This window comes from Hylobates moloch, unplaced genomic scaffold, assembly GCF_009828535.3.
Source record: "Hylobates moloch isolate HMO894 unplaced genomic scaffold, HMol_V3 SCAFFOLD_5, whole genome shotgun sequence".
NCBI lineage: Eukaryota > Metazoa > Chordata > Mammalia > Primates > Hylobatidae > Hylobates > Hylobates moloch.
In genome coordinates this window covers 107,242,024-107,263,540 of record NW_026652280.1, presented here as the reverse complement: position 1 = coordinate 107,263,540, position 21,517 = coordinate 107,242,024, and the positions used below count along the sequence as shown (strand labels likewise).

At 38.8% G+C, this 21,517-nt stretch overlaps 3 protein-coding genes across 3 annotated transcripts in view; all 3 read right to left on the bottom strand.

Moving 5' to 3' along the window:
• The window catches only part of LOC131380658 (neuroblastoma breakpoint family member 15-like), a 59,055-nt gene extending 56,391 nt beyond the window's left edge, over positions 1–2,664 (bottom strand). Inside the window, exons 1-2 of the mRNA XM_058439734.1 lie at positions 2,613–2,664; positions 1,423–1,515 (exon numbers count right to left, since the gene is read on the bottom strand). Of these exons, the coding sequence (XP_058295717.1) occupies positions 1,423–1,515; positions 2,613–2,664 (145 nt within the window). The remainder of the gene's footprint in view (positions 1–1,422; positions 1,516–2,612) is intronic.
• LOC116468019 (putative neuroblastoma breakpoint family member 7) overlaps positions 1–21,517 on the bottom strand; it is a 901,770-nt gene that overhangs the window by 683,217 nt on the left and 197,036 nt on the right. The gene's annotated exons all lie outside the window — the stretch shown is intronic.
• On the bottom strand, positions 14,303–17,641 carry LOC116468002 (protein FAM91A1-like). Its single transcript, XM_032151618.3, is given in 6 exon segments — positions 14,303–15,542; positions 15,544–16,743; positions 16,745–16,869; positions 16,872–16,922; positions 16,924–17,443; positions 17,571–17,641. Coding segments are annotated over 6 exon segments (2,145 nt in total). The 3' UTR covers positions 14,303–15,364.

Genomic DNA, 21,517 nt, shown 5'->3' with positions numbered 1-21,517 from the left:
GTGACATTGATAATAGTAATCGAATATTCCTCAAAGCACAGGCTCCTTCCTCTTTCTCCTGGGCCTTTGCACATGCTGCCTGGAAAACTCACCCACAACCTACTTTCCATCCTCTCCTTCGGCTCATCCCTGCTTAGCCCTCTTTGTTGAGATATTTGCTAAGCCAGATTCTCTGAGAAGCCTTTCCTGGCATCTTCGTCTGTATGATTCCACTAGGTGTTTCTAAAACCATGTTGTTACAGTGTGTTGTAATCGCCCATTTATGTCTGTTTGACTGTGATCCTCTTGGAGATGGGGATTCTCTCCTATGCATTGCGGTTTCCCCAGCCCCTAGCACACTGTCTAGCCCAGTATTCCTTCTCGGTAAGTAGGTGTTGAATGACTTAACAAAATGAATGCTGAAAGACCTGGCAGACAAGAAGGAATTTCTTAGCCTAAATGACCAGATGTGGAGAAGATACTCAAACCCTTCAGGGTCCCCAATCTGGTGATGTCACTTGCAGTGGAATTTCATATGAATCCAGTGTGACAGAAGTTGCCTAGTCAAGTTATAAGTCCTCTTCTCTGGGTCACATGTTCAAATACCTTTAGGGGACAGATAATGCAATATTTAAGATACTAGGTAGTGATGAGGACTGTGGCACACTGGAGAGTTTGGACTCCAAGAGTAATTAATTCAGTTGAAAAAATCAACAGCACTCTTGATCAAGCAAACTTTCTAGGGGCCCTAATCCACCTGAGCCCGCAGTATGTAATTCCATAACTCATGGGATGCCATCAAGAGAGACAATGTACTTGATTGCTAAAGGGCCTTTGTTTTCTTTGAGTTCCCCAGAAAGGAGAAATGTATGTGTGTGCAGGGGTGAGGAGGGGGAGGGTGAAGAAGCAATACTATCCACTTAAAAAGGTTTGTCAATTTTCATTATGAAAGAAGATCAAACGTGCCCACTCCAGAAATCTTGACATATACAGTTGTTTTGAAGCCATTCAGCGTTCTTCAAGATGTCACGATGAAAAGAATGATGATTTTTTAAATAAAAAATTAACATGTTTCTCTTGGCAATGGGGCTTTCTCACCATACTTTTATGTTACATCACTTATTGTATCTTCAAAATACTGATTTTTTAAAAGTGTGTTCCTTGGAGCCCTGGGAACCTGCCTCAAGAGCTGGGGTAGCTGTGGGGAGGGAGTATGAAGGGAGCTGAATGAGTTAGTGAGAATCTGGGTCTTCATATCTTTTTTTAAATTGCAGCTGCTTTTTTCTGTTCTGTATAACAACTCTTTTTGAAAACAGTTTCATTGTTGAGTTTTAAAACCACTGACCTAAAATAACCACCAATTTAACATAAGTATAACTTTATTGAGTTTTTTTGTATTAAAAAATTAAACTCCATTTTCTTCATGGATTAAGGTGATCCTACTAGTGATATTTATTAAGCATTTTCTCTGCTGTTCTTTTTGCTTGCCTTGCTTTATCCCGTGTTTCCAAAAAACATAAATAGGTATTTTGTCAGCTATTTTACGTTTTATAGCAGGAAAAACAGAGGCTTGGGTGATTTAAGTAAGTTACAGTTAGTAAGAGCCACAGGATACATTTCAGTGTAAGTCAATGTTTATGTAAGGCTTAAGGGACATTGGTTGAATTGGCATGACTAGAATAGTTGGGAATGTTTGGGAATGGGGAGAGATTGCTGATGGGATGTCTGCCGGGGCAATACTGAAAATCTACTGGTTGGCAAAGGTAGTGCCTGAGCCCAGTGCTAACCGTAATAGTTGGAAAATTATGTACATTGGCTGTGGAATCCTTATGCAAATATTTGGCCAATCCATCTAAATTTCTCTCTACAGCATTTTTAAAAAGACATATAGCTGAGATTTTATCAATCCTAAAAATATTTTGTATTTCTCTGCCCAGATTTGCATTTGGGTAGATTATGCTGTAGAAGATATATCTTGCTTTAAGATAGCTGCCACTGATTAGTTTATTTTAGTCTATTTTAATCAACTTATTGCCTTGTAATCTTTCCTTTTTCATTCTCTAAATTTCTGAAATTCCATCTTTCATGTTCCCCAGGAAAGACTAGTAAGACATGTTTTTATTAATAAGACTTATTATCCTCATTTCACTATGACATAATTTGGGCTTTCTGTTCCAAGTTATCCTACTTGAATGCTGGACACTTCCACCTGAATATTTGTCATTTTCACCTCAACCCATCACATCAAAACAATCCCTTATTACCTCTTTAAAAGAAGCTTCTCTCTCCAGCCTTTTGCTAGTCAATATCACATCTTTTGAGCCAGGTATGGGGATTACAGTTTCAGATTTCACCTCAAGTCTTCCTCTTCTGGTTCCTGAAGCTCTGGCAACCTCTACTCTGAAACATTGTTGGCTTCTTCATCCCATCCCATGTCAACATTTAGCCCATGCCCTGTTGGCTTTGACTTAGATCAATCACCTTAACCCAGTGTCTTAAAAATTCTTGATTTTGAGTTTCTTATCCATCCAGTTTATTTACACCTGAACTCTTTAAGCATGAAATTAATCATTCAGCTGTTCAGAAGCCTTCAAATATGACCACAGCCTTTTCCATATAGACCTAAAACTTACATTCTTGGCCTTTGAGAGCTGCCTTCCCTATCCACTGATATATGTTTCTCATGCTTCCTAACACCTACATGCTTCTGTTTGCTTAGTGACCACCTCCCACCCACTCATCAGCAGTTTGTACTAGTTTAGTGTAAAGCTGTGTAAAGTTTATTGATTGATAACGTCTGTGCCGAGATCATGGTTTTTATCATAAAGAGCAGTTCATTGTATTTTTTCCTTGCCCATGAATGGTATCTCTGTTCATTAGAATACATAATATTTTATGCATAGGAGGATAGAGTGAGAATATGAGTAGAACAAAGTAAGAATGAGAGGAGCGGATAGTGAAATTTGAGGATAGGATGAGAATGTAAATAGATTTATGTCCATCCATTACAAGATTAATAACCACAATGATAAAAGTCTTGAATATTATTTATTTGCATATGAGTGATATTTCAGTTTGTGGCTGATACCCTCTTGGTATTAAATGGAAGATGACAAATCATTCAATATTAATTTTAGAGGGAGACATCTATTGAAACCTTTGTGCAGTCAGGTCAAGTTTCTGTGTACAAAAATTAGCAGAGAGGTTGCTGCTGGTTGACTTCCCCTAGGATGGTTTCTTTCTGAACATTTTGAAATGTAGATTGAAAAGGTGGATTTGTCAACTAACTCTGAAGTGCTGTAGTTATTTGTGTTTCATCATTGTTTTATTGTTTATTTTATTTTTGAGATGGAGTTTTCGCTCTTGTTGCCCAGGCTGGAGTGCAGTGGCGTGATCTTGGCTCATTGCAACCTCTGTCCCCCGGGTTCAAGCGATTCTCCCGTCTCAGTCTCTCAAGTAACTGGGATTACAGGCACACACCACCACGGCCAGCTAATTTTTTTGTATTTTTAGTCGAGACGGGAATTCACCATATTGGCCTCAGGTGATCCGCCCGCCTTGGCCTCCCAAAGTGTTGGGATTATGGAGAAGAGACTCGTAGATATTGACTGGGAGACCTAAGCTGAATGCTAAAATCTGCTCCATGGATACAAGCTAATGCCGTCATCATTTCTCATTAAAATGCCCCACAGCTAGATATGCAGGAAAAAAAAAAAAAAAGAAAGAAAGAAAGTTAGTCCTCCAGCTGAAAAGCGGTCATTACTTTATTATCACCACAGAATTTGAAATGATTTCTGTAGTTAACAATCAGATTTTATTTTTAGTTAACTGAGACAAAGTTTGAATAATTCACTGTGAGCCAAATTCTTTCTTGATTCTTCTTTTTGGAGCAATCCATCTTTATGGGAAAACCAGCCTAGAATGGTGATTTCAGTTTCAGTTAGGTGATTTCAGCGAGAATTGTATTTGACTCAGAAATGATGAGACTGGGGCCAAGAAAAATTTTAAACTTATTTTTTTTGTAATCATATTACTAGTTTGATTTCATATGAACTTCCTTTGTTGACTTTCTGTGCCATTAATTTAAAATTTCCAGTATCCTCAATATTTGATGTCTTATATGTACAGATTCCTTTCCAGCTGTAAGTCATCAGCAAGTAAAAAATTTAGTATGGCAATAGTTTTCATAAGAGATTTTTTAAAACAGAAAAACGTTGACATTGCCAGCCTCTGGGTTGCATTTTGGGATATGCTACATTTCAAAGGTATCTTTTAAATCTGAAGGCAAAGACTTTTTCAACATCTGAATATTCTGATTTATAGAAATTAAAAAAAAAAACCCTGTACATTACACAGGCATATACATTTGAATCAGGAAAGTATAAAATTAGCTGATTATTTTTATTCAGTAAAAGTGCCTTGGCACAGAACTAAAATTGACAACTTATGGTTTTAGCATGTAGATAAGTACATGAGAGTAAATCACATTTTTATATGAATAGAAATATCAACTTTGTTCATATATAGATTATAAAACTATACTAAACAAAAAGTAATTTTTTACTATTACAAAAATTATTAAGAACCATTACAAAAATTCTCTGCTTACTAATTTTCAGTCACCATAGAAATACAATATTTAATAATGCTGCTGCACTACTTACATAAAACATATTAAGAATTGGTGTTATATTTCTGTGTTTGAATATTGAGCTTAAACATAAAACATGTTTGAAATGTGTTTGTGTGTGTCTCTCACACACACACATAACATGTACATACCTGAAACTCATACTATAATTGCAACACATCTTAAGCTTTTCCTTTTAAACATACCAAGATAACATTCTAAAATGAAGAAAATAATATCTATGTCTCTCTTCATACTATCTTTCTATGTATATACAATTGTTATAAACATATCTTCGTATTTGATATATATAGGTACATATATATGGATAGATAAATATAGATATATGAGAGAGAAATGGAGATTAGAGATCTATGTTTGCCATAAATCACACTTGTTAACATAAACCATCTGATTAAACTGATATTTTGTGGCCCAAGACCTGAGACGTGCAAAACTACTCTTACCAGGTAGAATTTTCTAAAAGCTGTGAGCTCATTCTCCAGGAACTGGCCAAGGACCAGTCCTAAAGGCAGACCTTTCTTGGAAATGTACAGAGTCTAAGCAAACAAGGCCTGCTGAGTTAACCCTTTCCTATACATATGCAGACGGTGTTCAGCACAGGGCCTGACAGAAGGCAGTGTTTGTTATTATTATTCATAGCATTAGCCCCAATTCTTGTTGTGAGTAACATGAACAAGGAGACTGAGGGGAAAAAAAATGCCCTTTTGTAGGGTGACCACCCTAACTGATTTGAAAGTCTACAATTTTTTAGTTTAAAATGGTATTTATTTGTAACATGTACTATTATTGAATAACAATTTCTAATAAAAAAAAGTACACTAGTTTTCTGCCTATGGAGAAGCCACCTTTTTATTTCTTTACTTTCTTAATAAACTTGCCTTCACTTAAAAAAAAATCTACCCTACATATACACAAAAGTTAAAAAGCAGCAATAGTGTACATTGATCAATATAAATGCATGCAGTTTTTCTTTTCTTCAGTGTACAAAGTCCAAGTCTAAACCTTTATAATTTTTAGAGTCTAGCGATTCTCCAGACTCCATACTTTTCGTTATTATCAGATGCCAGTGTTAATTGCTTTTCTTTTCTCCTGTTTTGGGTTCCTGATCTTCACCTGTGTCTTTAAAACAGATTATTTTCTTTAGATTTGAAAGGTTGGGTTTTTGTCTTCATTTCTTATTTGTTTAGCCTTGTATTTCCCTTTCTTTAGTTGAATTGTGTTATTGAAAACTAAATAATTTCTCTGTGAAGTCAAAAATCCTGTTTCAGGGTGAGCTCTAGAGCCTTCCTCTTGGGCCATATCCTTAGCCTGTGTGTATTCTGATATATTTGGCAATTTCTACTGGCTTTTCTTGTATTGTCTGACCCCTGTTTATTTCAGTGGTGCATCCTGGTTTTACCCAACAGGTAAGTGGTGACTCCAATGCAGGTGACACAGAGGTTACACTAGAATGAAGTGAAATACTCTGTTGAGGGCTAAGTTCATGTTTTTGCTGACAGTGGCAGATAAATGTCATGGCTTCCCCTTGCATAGTGCTTAGGAAGTTTCTTTTGATATGTGTTTTAGAGAAAACATAAAACTTGTAATCAGGAAAATGCAATAATGGAAGAAACGCTTACTTGAGTAACTAATGTGAGTTAGGCAAAGAAGATACAAATACTTCCCATTTCTTGCTTCTAAATTACAGTCAAACTGTCCTAAGCAAATCTCTCATTGTCTCCATGTAAAAGATATAAAGAAGCCGTTAGAAAAAGGTGGCTGAAACAACTTTATACATACAGCCTGAATGAACTGCCTCATGATTTATGTGTTTGAGGAAAGTGTCTGTTTGATAATTTAAATTAAGTTTAAACTGTCATAAATGGAAAGCTGTACAGATTCTGTAGGAGAGGATACTGGGGTACCAGATACTCATTGCTAGGCTGTCCACTCTGCGTTCTTCAATACTCTAGATCGGTGCCCTTTATTCGTTTTTTTTTTTCACAACTTCCTGCCCTTTGCACACGTTCTTTACAAGCTTCCAGGATTTTTTTATTTTATTTTATTTCTTTCCACAATGACTCTCATGGCTGTTGCTATAGTTGCTATAAAAGGCAAGGTGGAGAACAGATGGGTGAATGAGCACAGAGGTCATTTGTAAACCGTTTGTGGTTAGTGCTCCTCTGTTTACTGTCTATCTGTCTCTCTGAGTGTCTCTGGGTGTGTGTCTGTTTACAACATAAAATATATGCACACAAATCTCCAATTTTTCTAGAGTAACTATTAACACCGTTAAAATCTCATTAGCAAATGAAAGAGTTGAGTCCCCCCAACTCTCATTCCCCAAAGCTTGCTTAAGTGTATGGTTTGTACACATTCCATAAATAAAAACATTGCTGTCTCATAACTATGCTTCACTTTCATAAGCCTTCCAAATATTAGTAACTTAGCCTTCTCCTTTTTAAGGGTTAGTCTGTAAGTGATACTGGAAGCCATGTGGTAAGAAAGAGGACAGAAGTATAAAATCAGACTCAGAAAGTAAAATCTGGCATATTTGGCATAGATCCATTCAGCTTTGTATACTTTGTTAGGACCCGAGGGCATGCCTGATTTTCATAAAATCGATGCACTGTTACTAAAACAAACAGGTGAAAATCACTTTTGTTACCCTACTTGACAAGGCATCTGACTACCTTAAGTGTGTTAGAAATTTTGCAAGTGGTTAAAATTTTATGCTTATGAATTCAAAAGATAGATTTTAGTTATCTTAAAAACTAATTTATGTAGATATTTTCCCTAATAATGTAGCACAAATGGGTTTTATTTACAACTAAAAAGAGTATTTATTACCATGGATATAACTAGAAGACTCACACAAATATATGTAATTCCATTAGAAAATATTTTTCTTAAAATTTGAAATGATAAGAACTTAATGAATCTTAAATATCTCTTGTTTTATTTTGAAAAATTGTTTTCATGAGATACAATTGAGCAATTGAGATTTGTTCTCCCAGTATCTGAAGATTTGTTGGTCTTGTTTTGTTTTTTGGCCCTAAAATTAGGTGAATTCAACTTTGGGTCTTTTTCATCCATTCGGAAAAGTTCCTTGGGTCACTGATCTGAGGCATTCTTGATGTGGTTAGGACTTCTAAGCATTATTTTTTTTTAGATCCTGTTTATTTAAAATGAAAAGGATTAGCATGAGGGATGGTAACATTCCTTTTTGATATCTGTAGCAGCAAGTTTTCTTATGATTCATTATTATTCTTCTTACAGCTTTAAATCACCTAGGAACTTCATATAAAATTTAATTCCATTTTCAACTAGTTGTGGAGCATTTGATCCAAAATAAAATGAAAGTCCTCTCTGAAGTTGTAGAGGAGACTCAAGAATCAGAACAGGGTGTCTTCCAACCTGAAGTTCTTTAAGCTATGAGTTGAAGGACTAGGTAAAAAAGCAAATATCATTTAGTGTGATCATTAATGCACATGAGTCATTATTCCATGTGGTTGCTGTCGACTGGTCAGGGGCACTTCAAGCCCTAATCTCTACTTTGTCCTGTCTCCCTACACCCCGTTCTACTTCTTCAGCTTGTTGCTTGTAATATGTGAATGGAAATAAAATAATCAAGCTTGTTAGAATTGTGTTCATAATGACACAAAAGACCTGAGAGAATGTAAGAACGTATAGAACATCCAAATTAAGATATATTTTTGGTTGGTTTAAAACCTTTTTGTTTGTTTCGTTTTCTTCTGTGCTTAATGTATAGTTACTATTATTTCCTATCCTTTGACTTACAGGTTTGGCTACAATGCCGTGTGAATATTGCACATGGGACCATTTGTCATACTGGCAGATGGCAATACATAGATGGATAGAATTTTGCTGTTTGATCAAAGCTGTGCCATTGGAAACTTGTTTTCCCAAGTATGGGTACATTCTCCACTTTTCCTGAGCGGAGAAACCTAGATCTGAGCAAAAAGCGTGAATCAATACACCTTGGGAGGCAGGGTGTCAAATATTTGATGCCATTTCCTTTGCTTGTAAATTGTTCATTTCATTTGAATATAAATTAAAAAGGACTTCTACCAAGAACATGAAACTAACATTTTGCCAAGCTAAATTTTAATGAATTTATTTGGACTTTTTTATAATCACTTAATATTTTCAGTTCATGTGTTAATATTAACTCTACTTATTGGAGAGAAAGAAATGGTATTCAATATGATAGCTACCTTGTTACTGCAGAAATGCAGAAGTTTGGCATTTTAAGTATCAAATATTTTAAGTCAAAAAAATATTACCAGTGTCCCACAGCACAGAGAGAGAATATATGCATGCTTGTGTCCCTTTAATCTTTCCCCTGTAAAATTAAGCCCAGGGGCCTTACACTATTTTAAATTTTCAAAATTAGGTCATGTAAATGTTGTGTCAGATTTCCAATTCATAAGTAGTATCCTTATGAATACTGAATAGTGAAGATAGGGTACATTTATATCGTACTGATTGCTTAGCTGTGGACCAGAGGTGAACAGAGAATGAATGGTATTTTCACAGGTTAGTAAACTGCTTTTCTATGATCTCTTATATACAAGTGTGATTAACGTTTTTTTCCCCCTTCCTGAACTAATATAGGAACATATGGTCTAATAAGTGTGAGTTCATTTGGGGAGGGCAGGATAGAATGCTTGAAATTAGGACTGACCCAAAAAATACGTTGGTCTCAGTAGTTGTGGATTAGGAGGAGGAAGGGCTGAAAAGGAACCTTGAAAGCATTAGAATGGTAGAATACAGATTAGCAGCAACACTCAGGGCTCCATCATGAAGAGAGTGAGTTGAGTTCCCATGGTTAATGCAGCAGGGGCTCTAATTGAAAGCCCTCTACCTAGGAAATGATTTAAATCCTTTTATCCTAGCTGGATTGTGAACGTTTTATTTACTTTTAGGAAGTTGTTTAACCCTTTTTGTAGATTCCATCAATATTCAAAGTAATGTAAATACATTTTCCCTTTGGCTATTTTACAAGGACATTGAGGATTAATTAAATTTAAAAGAAAGTAGTGCAGTTAACTCCCAGGAGACAGAGGGAGATGTTTATCATTTTTCTCATCATTCATTCCTTATTCATTCATTTTACAAATGTTCGTTGAATAGTAATTATAATGAAGACACTATTCCAGCTTCCTGAATTGGGAATACAAAGATGAAGGATGAGAGTGACTTCTGCCCTCATTGTGTTATGTGTTCATATTTTCTTTTTAAAATTCTTATTATAATATGAGTAATTGTGCAGGAATTTAATATTGCTGGTCTCAGCAATAGTTGATCTTTGATTAACATCTCACTGACACATATTTTCACTGTGTATATTTTTCCTTTCTAAATTTAGAACTCTTTATCTTCTACTGTAAGAGATATACAACATACTTTTGTTTTTTTCTATATTGTAATCAGTGCAGTTTTTTTAACCAAGAATAAACACAAGTTCTAATAGCAAACAGAAATAAACTCCCTACACATTACCTTCTCCATTAAAATATGTTTTATGCCGCATGCAGAATTTTAATATTATATAGTTATTTGTGAAAATATAACTAAGTACAAATTTTAAGAAAGAAAGCCTCTAATATTCATATCTTAGCACTAAAGAAGCATATATTATTCTGCAGATTGAATTAAAATGTTAGTTACCAAGATATGAACTTAGACATTTTCAGTAAGCATTTATAGGCTATTCTAGTAGAAAACTGTACACAATTTCCCATGAGGCTGGTGAAGGTTTCTTAGCTTAAGTGACTTTTTAGCTGGTTCTTGGATTTTATTAAATAATATTTGAATGAACAGTTTTGACTAACAGCCTGAAAATATTAATTTTTCCTTTCAGTCTGAGCAAGCGAAAGTAGATAAATTCATATCATATGTCTGATTCTCTTTGGGTTTGAAAAAGAAATAAAGACTCTACTTCCAAATTAGCATAGAAAAGAGGAGAATTTCTCTTGATTTATTTCTCAGTTTGGGTCTGTGCTTTTGAAAAAGGAAAATAATGGTCCTGAAATCAGTAGGCTTTGTCTTTGCCAAAAAATGTGGATATGTTGATCTTAGGGGGGCTGATTATATAAAACAATAGAAATGTAGTCTTAGATGAAAATCTGTAAAGATGTAAGAATGCTGAACTAACATGAAAATCAGGGGCTGAAAAAATGCTGGATTGAGAATAATGTGATAATGAAGGTTTTATATATATTCATATATATGAAATATATTCATACATTCTCTTCAACATACATAATGTCATAAAAAGTATAAAATGGCTAAGTCTAGTCTTGACAGAGCACCAGCTTAAATCACATGAGCCTATCAGAGAACTTATGACAATATCTAGGGCTAAACTGATGTTACTGGTGAACCAGTATCTGGAATGATTTCCATAACTCACTTAACTTGCATATTTATACTGTGGACTTTAAAAAATAACTATCAGGATGGCTACTCTGAAGCCAGGAGCTTAGGAAGTGTCACAGATGGTATATATTTGTATTCCTGCCTCATGTCGCTTTCCCTGAAGTGGCGTGTAGGGTATGAGGGATTACGGTGTATTTGTAGGTGGTGTGCCTGAAAGGCTATCAGGGGACTTCTGGTTCTGCTTTAGTTCTGTTTTGTGAAGACAGTCAAGTGATTTAAGGTCTCTTGCTTCAGCCGTCCCACTTAGAAAACAGTTGCTTGAGACTACCTCACTGTAAGCTCCTTTTTTTTTTTTTAAGAAATGCAGATTTTATGATATTCCTGATCATTCTCTTTGCAGTTAGTTTTAAAATATTATTTGCAGTTGATTAGAGAGTGGTGGTAAGTAAGCCAGGATTTCTGGAATGCCAGGGCACTGTCCCCATGTGTGGAAAACTGCACAAGAGCTTGTGTGTGTTGACATTCCCACATGTCAGGATGCCTTCATTTGCTAATGACAGAATACCCAACTCAGACTGGATTAAATAAAAGGAGATTTTCTTGCTTATTTAACTCTAGATTCAGTGGTAAATGGGTTTCTGGGTTGATTGGTTTGGGGCCTAACAATGTCTTCAAGGACTTAGCTTCTCTTCAACAGTCAGCTTTTGCCTTCCTGTGAGCTAGCATTGTTTCCCATGGGATTGCAAGGCAACTGTATACAACTCCTGCAGTTCTTCCCTTTCCATATCCAGAGAGGGGACATCCTTTCAGAAGCTGATTATTTTAGGTGTAAATTCCATGTCTCATCCCTAGAGTCAGGGGTAAACTTAGCGATTCCCAAATGAACTATCCTGAGGAAGATACAATATAGTATTGAATAGCAGGAACATTTTTTATTTTATTTTTTTAGAGATAGGGTCTCTTTCTGTAGCCCAAGCTGGAGTACTGTCTTAGTCTGTTTTCACGCTGCTAATAAAGACATACCCATGACTGGACAATTTACAAAAGAAAGAGGTTTGATTGGACTTACAGTTCCATGTGGTTGGGGAAACCTCATAATCATGGCAGAAGGCAAGGAGGAGCAAGTCACGTCTTACATGGATGGCAGCAGGCAAAGAGAGCTTGTGCAGCAAAACTCCCCTCTTGAGACTTACTGTCACAAGAACAGCATAGGAAAGACCTTCCCCATGATTCAATTACTTCCCACTGGGTCCCTCTCACAACACATGGAAATTCAAGATGAGATTTGGGTAGGGACACAGCCAAACCATTCTGTCCTGGGCCCCTCCCAAATCTCATGTCCTCACATTTCAGAACCAATCATATCTTCCCAACAGTCCCCCAAAGTCTTAACTCATTTCAGCATTAACTCGAAAGTCCAGTCCAAAGTCTCATCCATGACATGGAAAGTCCCTTCCACCTGTGAGCCTGTAAAATCAAAAGCAAGTTAGTTACTTCCTAGATGCATTGCGGGTACAGATGTTGAATAAATACAGTCATTCCAAATGCGAGACATTGGCCAAAACAAAGGGGCTACAGGCCCACTACAAGTCCAAAATCCAGCAGGACAGTTAAATCTTAAAGCTCCAAAATGATCTCCTTTGACGCCATGTCTCACATCCAGGTTACACTGATGCAAGAGGTGGGTTCCCATGGTCTTGGGCAGCTCCATCCCTGTGACTTTGCAGGGTGTAGCCCCACTCCTGGCTGCTTTCACAGGCTGGTGTTTAGTGTCTGCAGCTTTTCCAGGCACATGGTGCAAGCTGTCAGTGGATCTACCATTCTGAGGTCTGGAGGACAGTGGCCCACTTCTCACAACTCCACTAGGTGGTGCCCCAGTAAGGACTCTGTGTGGGGGCTCTGACCCCACATTTCCCTTCTGCACCGCCCTAGCAGAGGTTCTCCATGAGGGCCCTGCCCCCTACAGCATACTTCTGCCTGGGCATCCAGGTATTTCCATACATCCTCTAAAATCTAGACAGAGGTTTCCAAACCTCAGTTCTTGACTTCTGTGCACCTGCAGGCTCAACACTAGATGGAAGCTGCCAAGGCTTGGAGCTTCCACCCTCTGAAGCAACAGCCTGAGCTATACCTTGGGTCCTTTTAGTTGGGGCTAGAGTGGCTGAGATGCAGGGCATGGAGTCCCTAGGCTGCACACAGCATGGAGACCCTGGGCCTGGACCATGAAACCATTTTTTCCTAGGCTTCTGGGCCTGTGATGGGAGGGGCTGCCATGAAGACCTTTGACATGCCCTGGAGACATTTTCCCCATTATCTTGGGGATTAACATTTGGCTTCTAGTTACTTATGCAAATTTCTGCAGCCAGCTTGAATTTCTCCTCAGAAAATGGGTTTTTCTTTTCTATCACATTGTCAGGCAGCAAATTTTCTGAACTTTTACGCTCTGCTTCCCTTATAAAACTGAATGCCTTTAACAGTACCCAAGTCACATCTTGAATGCTTTGCTTTTTAGAAATTCTCCCACCAGATACCCTAAATCATCTCTCTCAAGTTTAAAGTTCCACAGATTTTTAGAGCAGGGGCAAAATGCTGCCAGTCTCTTTGCTAAAACATAACAAGAGTCACCTTCACTCTAGTCCCCAACAAGTTTCTCATTTCCATCTCAGACCACCTTAGCCTGGACTTTATTGTCCATATTGCTATCAGGTTTTTGGTCAAAGCCATTCAACAAGTCTCTAGGAAGTCCCAAACTTTCCCACATTTTTCTATCTTTTTCTGAGCCCTCCAAACCCTTCCAGCCTCTGCCTGTTACCCACTTTCAAAGTCACTTCCACATTTTTGGGTATCTTTTCAGCAGCCCCCACTCTACTGGTACCAATTTACTTTAGTAGTCTGTTTTCACACTACTGATAAAGACCACCTCAGACTCAGCAATTTACAAAAGAAAGAGGTTTAATTGAACTTACAGTTTCACATGGTTAGGGAAGCCTCACAGTCATGGCGGAAGGCAAGGAGGAGCAAGTCACGTCTTACGTAGATGGCAGTAGGCAAAGAGGCTTGTGCAGGAAAACTCCCCCATGTAATAACTATCAGATCTCTTGAGAGTTACTCACTGTCACAAAAGCAGCACCAGAAAGAACTGCCCCCATGATTCAGTTACCTCCCACAGGGTCCCTCTCACAGCATGTGGAAATTCAAGATGAGATTTGGATAGGAACACAGCCAAACCATATCAAGTACAATCTTGCCTCATTGTAGCCTCCACCTCCTGGGCTCAAATGATCATCCCACCTCAACCTCCCAGGTAGCTGGGACTACAGGTATGTGCCACCACACTGGCTGTGTTTTAATTTATGTAGAGGTGATATCTTGCTGTGTTGCCCAGGCTTGTCTGGAAGTCCTAGGCTCAAGGGATCCTCCTGCCTTGGCTTCCCAAAGCTCTGGATTACAGGTGTGAGCCACTGTACCTGGCTAGCAGGAAAATTTCTAAGAAATAGATATTGATGCAATAACCACAAAGCCCACCAGAGAGAGTTTTTCCATTTCCATTTTATAACTTATTTTTTTCCTTGACCTTGGAAAACTAGGGAACACTTGGACTTAAGTAAGTAAATGTACTTTACTGTATAAGAATACTTCACTCTGACACATGGCATCTGCAACACACAAGTCAGCTCAGACTTCAGTAACTGCTATTAGTATTTCTATCATGAACCTCACAGATCCCTGGTGAGCAGGCATTGCATAAGAAGAAACTTCACAAGAGATAGAGATTCACTGGGAAATATACCAGAATATGTCATAATGAATAACCTCCTTCCAATGCATATGGTGGGGATAATGATATGTAAATATTTTAATTTTTTGGACAATATTCTACAATTCATTTAGAACTTATATGGTATTGATGTAGGTTTCAAACTCACATATATGACTTAAAGGATATGCTAATGTGATAGAAATTCAAAGTCAGATAATTCTCATCTTTATATAGGAAGTAATTATGAATTCTCAATTAAAGTTAATATAAGACCTAGAAAGTAAGTCTAGCTTGACTGTTGAAGTATTACAGTATTTAAATTCTTTACTGAAAGAATATCCGCCACTTACCTATGATGAGTGGTTATATACATTTTGTACCTTTTATTATATAGCCTTGTCAGTTTAGAAAATTAAGAACATTATGATGTATTATTGGTTGAGTGGTAGCCCAAGCTACTCAGACAAGAAAATGATGGTTTGAGTGCACTTGATCTTGGACAGATAGTATCACTGAGAACTGCGTCCTTGTTTGTGCCAGAAAATGGGCTGGCGTTTGAGAAGATGCCCCCTATGAATGATTTTTTTTCATAAGTTATTTAGGGCAATTTTCCTACAAACTTGCCGGTTTAATTCGGAACTGAACAGTGGAATTACAAAGCACAGATCAAGAGGAACCCAATCTGCTTCTGTTGTGGCACCAGAGGTTTGCTTTGTTGCTGAATCTATAGTTGCTTCCTCAATGACCATTTCAAATGACTTTGTATTCTGAGCCAGAAGCTAAATCAGGTTCTCCTCTCTCATCAGAAGCATCACTGAGTTTTCTATTTGCAAGTTGGCCGGAAGCATTCAACATGGTGACATATCCGCAGAGATGCTGTAAGTCCACTCTGTTCCTTAGTATCTGCAATGATTTATGAACACCCATATTGGCACAAGTGAACTCTCCTTGTAGTTCTGTTTCAGCAAATGGAAATGGGACATGGACAGTTTCTCCTATCCCATGCAGACCATGCCCCTGAATTAAAACTGCAGAATGTGTTAAAGCATCATTCAACATTGTGAGCACATTTGAGGTAGGAACTACTCCAGGATCATGACCCCAAGATGTTATTAGCAATTGATCATAACTCTGAAATATTTCTGGCAGTTTTCGAGGTCTTCTACCTTTGGACAATAAAAGGGATGGTGGTCCTTGTCCAGTGATATGATAAATGTACAGTTTAAACCAGATAGAGTTGACTTCTGGGATAGCTGGTCCAATATGCTGAGGGGTGCAGCTGCTGACAGGCCGGATTTCATTGGTGAGGGGAGCCATGGAAACAAGCAGCGTGTAATTTTTGTTTAGAACTCTGCTGCAAGTTGTAGGGTCCAGACCAAGAAGGCTTTCACAGTATAAGAGATCCAGAGGAAAACCACAATTGGGTTGGTCTGGCTGCGCAGTTTGCACAACTAGATCTTTGTTATGATGCAGAAACAGTATTGTGTTTCTCAGAGTAAGTGCATGATCAAAACATCTCTGTGCTTCTCCTTCACCAGTGCCCTGAACTGGTGAAAGATATCCCATCATTAAGAAGACAGTAAGAGTGGAGTCAAACAGGAATGCGATGCGTTTCGTGTGTCCCGTAGACAGACTCAGGCTGCTTACACTGGCTGTGTCAGCTGGATCTTCTTGACTATTTGTATCAGTGTCAGTTGCCGATGAAGCTTCTTGTACAGGACTCCTACTTTCCCCTCCATCCCATGACAAGAGCATCTTCTGTGGATCTAAGGTACTCTTTAATCTGTTTATGGATGGAACATTCTTCCATGATGAATGAAGTTGAACCAAATTTATTACTTGTCCCTTCTTATGGGCAAAGCCCAATAGGCAATACATTGAAACAGCATTCTTAACCAGGGATAAGTCAATCTCAAGGACATTTGCAAGCTCTGCCACATTTGTGTGCTCATCTATTGAAACAAATTAGAGTTTCAAAATAATCACCTTGCACGCGATTCATTACAAAACCTTCAGGAGGTGGAACTGCTATATGACTGTCATCAGATATTGATACATCCAGATAAATAAATCCTTTGTTATACAAACTAAACTATGTACTACATTGTAATCTAGTGATCCAGAGAGTTGAGGGCCTGAATCGATAGATCTTATCAATAGCACATTTCTCAGGCAAAGTGCATATCATCTTGATGTCATCTTCTGTGATATATCCAGCCTGCACCACCCACCACGCCTCTATGGCAATTTCCACTGGCTTTATTGGTAAAAGATCACAGGCTGTTTTCCTTCTGGAGAATTTTTTTGATGATCTACACTGATTCATAAGATCAATATACTGGTTTCTTCCTATGCCAAGAAGCCTTAGACAGTCAGCAGCAGTAAAATTGGGCAATGAATCATAACTTTTCTCACTGTTCATAATATCCTCCATAATCCCAGTATAATATGAAAATGGTGTTATCCTCAAGCCCTTCACCATAATATCCGATAGATGGTAAGGGTACAGCATGAGATGATCTCGGCTGTACTTTAGCGGTTCCTCATAGTATCTGCGTCCATCTTTCTTGACATGTTTAACTAAGTTATTTCTGTATCGTAACTGATTGCAGATACTGTACAGGACAACCTGCTTTTCATATTGTCTCTGTGAATTTCCAAGACGACTGGGATTTCCTTCCTCCTCTGCCACCCTGAACAGCAAGACCAATACTTCCTGTGTTTCCTCCTCTTCAGCCTACTTGTGAAGACAAGGATGAAGACCTCCATGATGAGCCATCTCCACTTAATGACTGCCTCACGTTGGCTGGCAACTTGTTCCAGGGGTAGTTGTGCTGGATGTGGAACTCCACGTCTATGTTCATGATGCCGCGGTCAGGGCCGGCGGCGGGGCCGCGACCGCGACCCACACTACGCCTCCCGCCTACCCGCCATAGCCCGTCAACGGAGCGCCGCAGGAGGCCACTGCCCAGCCTCAAAGATTTTTTTTTTTTTTTTTTGAGACGGAGTCTCACTGTGTCCCCAGGCTGGAGTGCAGTGGCACGATCTCAACTCACTGCAAGCTCCGCCTCCCAGGTTCACGCCATTCTCCTGCCTCAGCCTCCTGAGTAGCTGGGACTACAGGCACCCGCCACCACGGCCGGCTAATTTTTTTTGTGTATTTTTAGTAGAGACGGGGTATCACCATGTTAGCCAGGATGGTCTCGATCACCTGATCTCATGATCCGCCCGCCTCCGCCTCCCAAAGTATTAGGATTACAGGCGTGAGCCACCGCCCCCGGCCCTCAAAGATTATGATTCCTCACAGATGTCAGAGGAAGATGCTGTGACCTATACTTGCAAACTCCCAGAAGACTTAAAGCTATTGTTTTACAAATGCACAGATAACTATTAATAACATGATGCTGTGGATGAGCATTAAAGTTTTTCTCTTACTCCTAATTATAATGTTTTCTCTGTTACCACTTTGCCCTGCTGATGGAATTCAATAAAGGAATCTCTACCAGCAGACACTTGGTTTTTACCCTTCCTAGGATCTTTAACAGATATCTTGTTATTACTAATCTTCGCTCCTTGCTTGTTTAACCTCCTTGTAAAGTTTGTGTCTTCTAGATTATAATAATTCCATGTAAAGATGATGCTAGCACAAGGCTTTCAACCCATTCCCTCTTCTGACCCAGAAAATAAGGACATCCTGCCTTTCGGCCTTTTAGAACAGGTGTCCAGAGATTTTACTTCTCCAATGCTAGGCAGGGTCTATGCCCATAACATCAGCAGGAAGCAGTTACAGAAGATGAACCTCCACCCTTCTGCAAGCCCCTTAAGATTAAGGAGGAGTATATAATCTCTGATGGAGAAATGAGGTAGGAGACCAGAAGGACTTATTTTCCAGTCACAAGCCCATTGAACAGAGCAGGATCTGGTCAAAATGGCGCAGTGAAGAAGCCTGCTGAAACCAGCAGATGATGATGAGTATGACCTCTAGTTGCCCTCACTGCTTATAAGCATAAAGACACTACCACTGGGACCATGGCCAGTTTACAAATGTCATGGCAACACACCTTGGCAATGGCCTGGAAGTTACTTTATATGGTTCTGGAAACTCCCTGCCCCTTTTCCAGAAAGTTCTGAATAACCTATCTGTTAATTTGCATGCAATTAAAAGTGGGTCTAAATACAACTAGCTAGCAGCCCACAGGCACCAACTCTGGGCACACTGCCTATGGGTTAGCCCTGCTCTGCAAGAAGCAGCACCAGTTCAATAAAAGTTACTTTCTCTCACCAGCGGCTTATCCTTGAATTCTTTCCTTGGCAAAGCCAAGGAAACTACACTCTCAGGGAAATTTCCCAGGCTACAAACCAGTTTTGGGGCTTGCCTCCCCTGCATCACTATCATTGTTTTCCTTGATTTCTCAGGAATGTACATGTGTGAGACTGCTGCCCTGCTTATAGATCTGGTTCCCTGCAAGGAAACAGGAGTATCTTGCCTGTGGCTTCCAGAGTTGGAGATACATGTAGTTTCACTACTGAGTGCTAACATTTAATTTTGGAATCAAGTGATGTAATCAGACTGGTTGCTATCATTCTGTGGTATACATGTAGTGAACACATTTGTGACTGAGTTTCCTGCTTTTAGCTGGAGCAAGAAAGTTTTATAATTGTGAGTTGTACAAAAAAATTATAGGCAAGAGAATGTGTGTAAAATAAACTTCATTGTCAGAGGTTTCTAAACGCTCATCCTTCAAGGAAAACGGACATATGCTGAAGAGCTGATAAACAGTCTACAGCAGTGTTATTCTAACTTAATCTTCATTCCAAGTCCTTGCCATTTTCCTCTAGCTGCTGTTGACTCGTTATATATAGGTTTGGGGGGAAGGGATTATATATGGATCTAGGCATCACTGTCTCTTGGGCAGTTATCACATTTGCAGGCTGAAGGGATGTGATTTCTACAGTCAAACTATCCATTTGGAATACAAATCTGGAGTGGCTGTAAAATTTGCTTCTCAGAGATGGAGCTTTCAGATTTGGACTTTCAATTGTTCTGTTGTTGTAGTTTTTCTTGTCAACTTGGGAACTGTTTGTGACTAAGCTTTGTTAAAAGTAGAGAAGAGCTTTTCATAGTTCCAACATTAGTTGTTACCTGAAACAAACAAACACACACACACACATACAATGAAACAATCATCTTTGGTGAGGTCTTGCTGATACCTAGCTGAGGCTGGAGTGAGAGCTAAGTGGTGATACAGGCCAGGTGCAAACTGAGTGCAGCTAAGTGGATAATCTCTGGTAGTGAACTACAGTCTAGAAGAAGATAAAAATAGATGGAAAAGAAAATCTCCTGAAATGAGCTAGCAGGCCTGTGGTGTAGGACACAGGACCCCAGCCACCTTATGATTCTAAAAGCCTTGCTCAAAGCCACTGCAGATGAGTTTGCTAGTTCTCTACCACCTCCTCAGCATCAATTGACTTTCCATAATACTCCTCTGGAGAGAAATAAAGGTCTTTCACGCCTCCCAGGAAGGGATTTGCTTAGCCTCAAATGTGTACATTCAGAAATAGCTTGTCATAAGAAAGAGAGGATAGTTTGCAGAGAAATAACCCTCCTAAGTCCACATCCTATTCCTTTTAAATAAGAGAGTGGTGCCAAGGGAAGAGCCCTAGAATGTCAAAGCCAACAGGGTGCTCAGGTACGACCCAAGTACAGTTCCATCTTTGGCCATAAGGAGACAATGGTGTCAAGAGGCTAAGGCCATATGATCTGTAGGTGAAAAACCTGGGATGAGAATCGAGGCCTCAAACCTTTTCCACTACATCACAGATTTAGGAGCAGTTAGAGGGAAGGCTTCAATCTGGAGAACAGTAACAGGCTCTAGAGATTATTGGGTCATGGTGACTAGGACAAAAATAAGGATTCACAGAAAGATGTTTATAGTCAATGTTCTTTTACAGTAAATGTTCTTTTGGCATTTTGCTTGATAAAAAGGCTGAGCAGAAGTGAAAACATTTTTTTTCTTTTTTTTCTTTCTTTTTCTTTTTCTTTTCCTTTTTTTTTTTTTTTTTTGAGACAGTTTCGCTCTTGTTGCCCAGGCTGGAGTGCAATGGTGCAATCTTGGCTCACCACAACCTCCACCCCCAGGGTTCAAGCAATTCTCCTTCCTCAGCCTCCCAAGTAGCTGTGATTACAGGCAGGCAGCACCACACCCAGCCAATTTTTTTTTTTTTTTTTTTTGTATTTTTAGTAGAGATGGGGTTCCTCCATGTTGGTCAGGCTGGTCTCAAACTCCCGACCTCAAGTGATCCTCCCAAAGTGCTGGGATTACAGGCTCAAGCCACCAAGTGTGGCCAAAAGTAAAAATTTTCTAATTGCAGTTCTGAACAACTTACGGGTTGTGAAATCAATATAGTGGACTGCTTACTACTACAGGCTTTATTTAAATACTAGGAAGGTTGGATTACACACAGTAAAAGATTTTTTTAAAACTGATCACAAACAATTGTATATTTCTCACTGCATCTTGTGGTCAGAAAAGTTTGAGAAACTGCTCTACATAGGCAAATTATAGGTTCAATCTATCCATCTACCTCTTTTTCTCTTTTTTCCATGCTATGCAAACAAAACCATGGAGAGAGGAAGGCAAATTCCACCAATGGGTGGTGTTAAGCCTTTTCTATGAGGTAGTTGCACATTTGGGACACTTCTATGCTGGCGACTTGAGATTCTAGTAGATAGATGGTCC